General features: G+C 29.6%; 1 protein-coding gene across 2 annotated transcripts; it reads right to left on the bottom strand.

Moving 5' to 3' along the window:
• Nucleotides 1–5,551: 5,551 nt before the first annotated feature.
• LOC110667777 (aquaporin SIP1-1-like) lies at nt 5,552–6,528 on the bottom strand. Of its 2 annotated transcripts, XM_021828748.2 has the most exons (2): nt 6,314–6,528; nt 5,552–6,232 (listed from the first exon to the last, which is right to left on the bottom strand). In XM_021828748.2, exons 1-2 carry the CDS (start codon nt 6,417–6,419, stop codon nt 5,700–5,702), a joined length of 639 nt encoding a protein of 212 aa, XP_021684440.2. In that variant the 5' UTR covers nt 6,420–6,528; the 3' UTR covers nt 5,552–5,699. The 2 variants fall into 2 exon arrangements, with proteins under 2 accessions (XP_021684440.2, XP_021684439.2); XM_021828747.2 differs by having other exon boundaries at nt 5,552–6,525.
• Nucleotides 6,529–8,631: the final 2,103 nt, after the last annotated feature.

The following is an 8,631-nucleotide window of genomic DNA, read 5'->3' as shown; positions in this document are numbered from 1 at the left end:
CTGTGTCAGACATGTAGAAATATATATTTGTGCATATAAAGATAGATAGACTTGTTTGAAATTAAAAAAAAAAAAAGGAGGGGAAAACAGGTTTAGATAAAGTACACTAGAATAGAAAAGCGCGGGACTCAAGAGAACTTAAATCCTTTGCCACACGAAACTGTCACCCTCTCTCTCCTCTGCATTGGTTCACGACAATACACCTCCAAAACAAACCCATTCTCTCTTTCCGGCCAAACAAACCCAAACATCAGACCTCACGTCTCTCTTTTCCTCTTCCACTCTTCACTTACCGAAAAGCCATTGTCAGATTTCATTTTTTGTGTGTCAATGACTCGTGCTAAACGCAAGTCCCCTGTTGCTGCTGCTGCTTCGTCATCCTCATCAGCCTCTGACGATATCCCTGTCGCCGCATTGTGAAAGAAATTGAAAGGGAAGAAAAACTTACCTGAATTGAAATCAACTAGTGGGTCTTCCGACCCATCCAAGGCTGTCGAACCCACTGTATCGACATCAGAAAAGAAAAAGAAGCGAAAAATGTGAGGGATTGATACCCAACACAAAACGGGCGCTATTAAATCTTCGGGTTCAGTGGACAAGGCGCTGCTAGATTGTAAATTTGTCAAATGGGAGTACTTTGGACAGGTAAATTTTCAATTCAAAGAACTTTTTGAGTTTCAAGGATGGATGGATGTTTGTGAATGTACAAATGAGTATTACCTTAGGCTTGTTCAAGATTTTTATAGGACTTTAAGAACAGTTGATGATGAGGACAAATTTGAGGTTGTTTTGAATGACAGTGTTTATGGTATCTCTGTTGAAATGATAGCTACGGCTTTGAACTTGCCTAATGATGGAAATAAAATTTCCACACATAAGGATGTTGCTAGGGTGACAGGCTTTAATTTGGTTGAGTTTGAAAACGAAGTATTCCCTGCTAACACTACCACACATGAAAAGTCCACTAGCACAAAAGCTTTTCAACATATCAAAATCATTCACAGTATGGTGAACTACATTTTCTGTACTAAATCTGGTAGCTATGGTTATTTGAGTCACCTGGACATGTGTATTATGTGGCATATTGTTAACAAAGTAAGGATGAATTTGGCTTATTTGATTTTCAAGAACATGTGCAAAGCTTATGGGATTGGAAAACTGCCTTATGCACATCTTTTGACTGCTGTGTTTAAAGAGCTGAATATAAATGTCTCTAAGGAAAGTTGTAGGACTGATTTGATTGTGCTTAGAGAAATTCACTCTGACACTGATGGAAGAAAGAAAAGGTTTGAAAAGGGTGGTTCTTCCTCAGCTAAGGTAGGTTCCGATTCTACAAATGAGTTTATGAGTGAGCTTCAAGGACTAAAAGCTGCTGTTAATGAGCAATTTAGTTCAAACCATCAGTCCATTGAACTCCTGAGAAAATTTGTGGATGTGGTTGACTACAAAGTGAGTCACCTGCTTACTCAAAATGAGGAATTAAAAAGGCTAATTGTGGATCTTCAGCAGGCCAAGGAAACTGCCTTCCCAACTAAAGTTGAGGCTGCTACTCAAGTCTCTGCTGATAAGGGTGAAAGTAATAAGGTTGGTGAGTCTCCAGCTGCTGTGGCACATGAAAGTGACCAAGTAGCTGAACCTAAGCTTGAACCTGCAGTAGAAGCCCCTGTTGAGCATGCTAGTGACTAGGTCATTGAACCTGAAATTGGTCCTGCAATTGGTGTACCTACTGAGCATGATGGTGAAAAGGTTGTAGAACCTGAAGGTGAGCTACCTGTTGAACCTCCAAGTGCACCACCTGTTGAAACTGCTGCTGCCCCTACGCAGCAGAAGGAAGCTTCTCTAAAGGATCACCAAGCGAGTGCTCCATCTCAACTATCTGCAGCTGCTGCCCCTGCAGCCAAGAAAGGTAGAAAAAGAACTAAGTCGACTATGTCAAATCCCTACCAATCCCTAGTTGCTGCTCTTCAACCACCATTTGATGAAGATGAGCCACAGAAGGATGATCAATTGGCTGACCAAGAATCTCAGCCCCCTGCTGCTAAACCAACCAGGAAGAAGTTGGTGCCTTCCAAATCCACTCGCAAGAGCAAAAGACTAAAATGATTGCCATCTAATCTGAATTTTTAGTTTCCTATCTGCATTTTTAGTTTACTAGTCTGTTTGCTACTATTGGTTTTTAGTTTGCTACTGTTCACCTTACTGCATTTAAATTTGGGCTAACATGATTCTTTTTGGGTTATTTTCTCCTGTTTCCTTTTTGATTGATGACAAAAAGGGGGAGAATAGGATGGATATGGATATGTGAATATGTGTTTATAGGATGGATATGGATATGTGTTTTTTACTTGTGTTTATACTTGTGACAAATGGAAGTATGTTTATATGAATATTATTTTTTTGAGAATATTGTGAGAATATTGTGAATATGCCTTATAGCATAAACTCAAGGGGAGCTTATGTACAGAAAATAGATCTCTTGGAAATTATGTGCATATATTTAGGGGGAGCATTTTCACATACTCACATAAACTTTCACACACTTTTATTTTTTACTGTTGATTCAATTGAGTTTTGTCATCATCAAAAAGGGGGAGATTGTTGACCCCGTGTAGCTCAAAATGAGCATTGATTTTGATGATAACAAAACTCAAAGGGAATCTATCTAACCCAACTTTAAAGTGATGTGTAGATTCTTTGTCTTATTCATAAAGAATTCTTGAAGTTGCATCTAAGGAGAAAGGATACTCAAAGGCATTTCAAGACAAATCCAAAATGAGAAAAGAACAAGACTATGAAAGCCAAGACTCAAAGAAAAGGTATGAAAGTCATAGAGTTAGAGATTGAGTCTTAGGTCTTATGTGAAAAGAATAGATGAGAATTTAGTCAAATGGAGCTCAAAAATGAAATTTTATTTTCTGATTACTTTTTCTCATCATGACCTTGGACACTACTATTGGAATATTTTTTTAAGGTCTAAATCATTTTATTCAATATTGCAAGTTGAGACATGCAGCTGTTGTCTTAGTTTGCTAACTGGTTTGCTAAAATTTTTAGTTTGCTAATGTGTTTGCTAAAAACATTAGTTTACTAACCAGTTTACTGACTGCTACTAAAATTTCATTAGTTTGCTAAATGATCAGAGCTGCTCAACTTCGCACAAAAAGACAAAATAACGGCCATTTTGTCTTGGGCAGTGTGTATAACGTTCCAAAAAGGTTTTAAACGGTCTAAAATGATTTGGAACTATAAATACACCTTCTTTACTTCATTTACACTTGATGAAAGCTTACATTTGAACTCCAACTTTGATTTTTCATTTATTGCTTTCATTCAAGAGCTTTAAAGTCTTTGAACTACCATTGGCAAATCAACTCATCTCTTCTTTATAGTTTGATTTGTATTGAGTAAGAGTGAGTGTTACAATATTGAATTGCATTTAAGAGAGGTTGTACAAGCACCTATTGAAGCTTGAGAGAGTAAGTGCTTGAGATAGCACTTGTGAAGGTTTCAAGCTACCTTGGTAAAAGCTTGGTGTTGAAAAGTTGTAAAGGTCTTTTGGTCTCTTGCCTTCAAAAGAGCAAATAGTGGAGAGAAGACTCAAAGAGGGTTCTTTGAGAGAGTAGATGTAGGCTAGTTAAGCCGAACCACTATAAAAATCATTGTGTTTGATCTCTCTAAATTTGACCTCCTTAACTTTGACCTCCTTTCTTTTGTGCAATTTAAATTTTTCCTTTTATACATGATATTGAATGTTGGTTGAAAGATTGAATTGATAAACTTGAGGACATATTGAGTGAGTTGAGAAATTAGTTGTATATTGTATGATGCATGTTTTGTTAGATATTGCTATAAATAGTGATTGAGGCTTGAATTGCAACTTAGGAATACATTGTTGAAACACATATTACTTTCATTATATGTAGAGAAGCACCTAGTTGAACAAAGCCACAAATTTTCATTAGGCTACAAGCAAGGGCCGAAAACTTGTTAAAGTCTAATTCACCCCCCTCTTAGACTATTTTGGGACAACAAAGTTACCGTTAGTTATAGTAAAAATGATTAAAGTACCCTTAACTTTATTTTCAAATTAAAAATAATTTAGTCATTGAAGTTTTATTTTATTAACAATTTAGTCCTTGAGATTTTATTTTATTAACAATTTAGTTCTTGTATTTTTAGAATATGGGTCTCATTAAATTAAAATTATTAAATTTAAATTATAATTATTAAAATATAGATTAATTACATTAAGGTCCTTAAAAATTTTAGTGAATTACAAAATCATCTATATATTTTACAAATTGATTCTTAAATATTATAACTATATACAAATAGGCCCTTATAATTTTTTAAAATTCTATTTGTCATCATTATTTCAATAATATATAAATAATTATATATATATATATATATAATATTTTCATATATTATATTATATTGTCATATATAAAAAAAAAGAAAAATAAAATATAAATCTGGATGCAAATTGTTAATAAAATAAAAATATCAGAGACTAAATTTAATGGGAGATTAATGGTAATTTTGACAAGATGGACTAACTTGTAAGTTTATTAAAATGTCAAGAATTAATTTGTTTAGTTCTAAAAATAAAGGGATTAATTTGTAGGTTTAACGAAATCCCCAGGACTAAATTGTTTATAAAATAAAACCTCAGGGACTAAATTATTTTCTAATTGAAAATAAATTTAAGAGTATTTAAGATTATTTTTATTAAAATTAACAGTAATTTAATTGAAATTATATCGACAAATCTAAATTGTAGGTTTATTAAAACATTAAGGACTAAATTGCTTTATTTTAAAACTATATAGATTAAGTTATAAGCTTATTATATAAATTTCAGATACTAAATTATAGTTTACCCTAATTATTATTATTATTATTATTATTTTAGAAGTTATTTCTTAAAGCAATTATTTTCTTAAAAAAAAATATTTCTTAAAATAAATGCTAAAATTTATGAGCCAAATTTGATTAATTTTAAAAAGATTTGGGGGGCCAACTTTACTAAAATTAACTATTATACATAATAAATAAAATATATATTCATATTAAATGACGCTTAAAAGATCTGCCCATTTCCATCATGCAGAATTGGAACAGAAATCAATCCTAAAGACTGCTTAATTTTGTTGATTTTATCATGACCTGTTCAAGATTCATTGTCATCTTCATTACCTGTTCAAGATTCCATTAAGAATGAATCAAACATTTTGATTCCAGAGAGAGAATAGTTAAAATTTCGACAAAAACCAAACGGTTTGATTATGTTCTGAATAAATCAAACATTTGAACCATACTTTAGAAAATTCTTGTGCAAAGGGATGACACCTTAGGGGGTTATGGAAGTTTTCAATAATAAGCATTATTAACTAGTGTCCACTGACTATCCACTAAGCTAGAATCTTTCTTTTTTATTTTTTAAGAAAGGAAAAAAAAAAAAAAAAAATCTTTAGTACCTTCAATATTCCCCACAAATCTGTCATGGTGGAAAACTCAATTTTCAAGCTCAGGTCTTTGCAGGCATCCATTGATAATTAGCTTCATTTTTCATTTGGGATTCATGAATTTCTTTCACTTGCTTAATAATCCAATTTCTTGTTTCCAAATCAAAGAGAAGAATACAAGCAAATACAGAGGAGATAAAATACCTCTAAAGCATATAACTGTTCTTCTATTCAAGCTTGCTTATCCTTGATGGGGGCCTTGAACAGGTAACGGAAAACCCAAGCAGCCAAAGTTGCTCCAGCAAAAGGGCAGATCCAATAAACATAAAACAACTCCCAGGTGTTATGCCAATTGTTTATATATGCCCATCCATAGGCATTGGCAGGGTTCAAGGAAGGCCCTGTATATTGCCTACCAGAAACAACCAATCCCACAGTAACCACAGCCACCATCCAAACCTTCAATAACAAGTTCTTGGGACCCTTAACCATAACAAGAAGCATAGCAAGGCAAAAAACAAAAGTCAACGTCCCTTCTGCAACTGCTCCTGTATGCAAATCCACCTTCAAAGAAGGACCCTTGAGCAGATGCTTGTATTTGCTAGGCATAGCTTGTAAGATTGCCTTGGCTCCACCAACCCCTCCAGCCGCCTGAGCAGGAAATCGCACGGCCATGGACATGAGAGACGCATCAGGTTTAATCCCAGCAGCATAAAAGGATATAGTTGCGGTGGGATTGAAGCTGGCACCACCCAAGGCAGCTCCTATCAAGCTGAAAGTTAGCACAAAACAAGTGGCTACATTTATAGTAATGAAAAGACCTGCTACTGACATGGCTTCTACACCTATATATGCTGCTACGGCGGAGGCGAAAATTCCCAGAAGTGGCATGCTAAATACCCACATGGAAGTCAAAATTGCATCTCCTATGACTGCTTTGATCACACCCATGGTGTTGTATCTCTCTATTTCTCTTGGACTGCAATATTAGACTTTTATCTCTTGGGTGTTTGTTTGTGCAGTCCTGAGGTAGAAAAGAAACAAGAGAAGGTTAGCTGTACAAGACAAAAACCAAAAGACACTCGCCGGCTTTGGGATTTTTTTTTTTTCTACCAATTATTGCTGCTTCTTTGTTTAAGCCCAATTATTGCTTTGTTTATACGCTTGCCTAACAATCCAAAAATCATTAAAGAAACGTGGGGATATTTCTGATTTTATTTTTTAATTACTATTAACTTTGTGTTTCTTGTTATTTTATCTAATAAATTTATAGAGAATCACAAATCAACTAAATTATATATATATATATATATATATATATATATATATATATATATATTAGTCATTATTTTATAAGATTCATTTACATATATGTTCATACCCTTTTTCACTTGTTATTACATATAGATTATAATATATAGAATCTACATTATATAGTATAAACTAATTATTTTATCTCTACATTGTTCGAAATATTTATTATTTTATTTTTATAATATAATTTAATATATATTTTATTATATTTTATAATTTCAAAATTATAATACAAAATTTTAATAATATTAGAATTTTATTTAATTATAATTTTATTTTAAATTTAATAAATAAATAAGTACATTAACAAATTTTTTTAAATTAGTCTTTAAAGTATTTGATATATACCAATAAAATGATAAATAAAATAGAAAGAAAATACAAATACCACCTGGCAATTTTAAAATTTTTATTATTAAAATTCTTATATTTTAAATATAAGAAATTTTTAAAAATATATATTTAAATTTTTTAAATAATTTTTTAGTGAATAATTATATATATATAACTTTTTTTAAAATAATTATTTTTTTAATGTAATTAAAAATTTATTTAAAAATTAATTGATTTTAGGGATATATAATATGATGAATATGGTTTTGTATTATTAGACGTTGTAAATTTAAGAAAATTTTGAAATTCTTAAAAAATATACAAAAAATAATTTTATATTTAATAGTTGAGATAAGGTTTTCTTAGTTGAAATTTAAAAATATTTAGATAAATTAATATTTAATACGATAAGTTAATTTTTATAGATAAATTTAAAAATAAGATAATAAAAGAGATAATATGTCATAATTTTTAAATATGCTTATTAGCCTGTATTAATAAAAGAGATGCCACATGCATGAACTATTTATTTTTTTATTTTAATAACATAATTTAATATATATTTTACTATAATTTATAATTTCACAATTATATTATAAAATTTTAATAATAATAAAATTTTAATTAATTATAATTTTATTTTAATTTTAATAAATAAATAATTTGATTAATAGATTTTTAATTACTCTTTAAATTATTTAACATACATTTATCAAATATAGGATAAATAAAATACATATGCCACTTGATGATTTTAGAAATATCATTATTAAAATTTTTATATTTTAAATATAAGAATTTATATATATATATATATATATATATAATAAAAGGAATTTATCCTTTTTTAATGTAATTAAAAATTTAATTAAAAATTGATTTTTGGGATATATATGATGAATGTAGTTTTATAATGCTTGAAGTTATAAAATTATGTAAATTTTAAAATTCTTTAAAAGTATGCTAAAAATAATTTTAATTTTTAATAATTGAGATAAAATTTTCATAATTAAAATTTAAAAATATTTAGATAAATTAATATTTAATATGATAATTTATTTTTTATAAATAAATTTAAAAATAAAAATAATAAAATAAATATCACATAATAATTTTTAAGCGTATTTATTAACTTACCTGGTACACTCTCTATAATAAAGGAGATATCGATGACAAATTTTTAATCATGTTTACTACCTTATATATATTCTCAATTTAAAAGAATCCCCCTTGACTTCCATGACGGATGCATCGGCGCTCAAAATCATCCAAGCTACGAGTTAAACGAGGGTGCAATTATAAATTTAATTTTTAGGCCAAAAAATTATTAAAAAAAATTAAATGCAGCATTAATTAAAAATGTAAATATTAAAATAAAAATATAAAATATTAAGATATTAAAATATAAAAATGTAAATAAATTTTACATAAATATAAAGATATTCAATGGACAAATAGTAGTTTTTTTAAAAGAATATCAAAAAATAAATTATAAGTAAAATTTTTATTTTAATAG

Source organism: Hevea brasiliensis, chromosome 10 (assembly GCF_030052815.1).
Source record: "Hevea brasiliensis isolate MT/VB/25A 57/8 chromosome 10, ASM3005281v1, whole genome shotgun sequence".
NCBI lineage: Eukaryota > Viridiplantae > Streptophyta > Magnoliopsida > Malpighiales > Euphorbiaceae > Hevea > Hevea brasiliensis.
The sequence above is the reverse complement of the archived record's forward strand: the minus strand, read 5'-3'. Positions and strand labels throughout refer to the sequence as shown.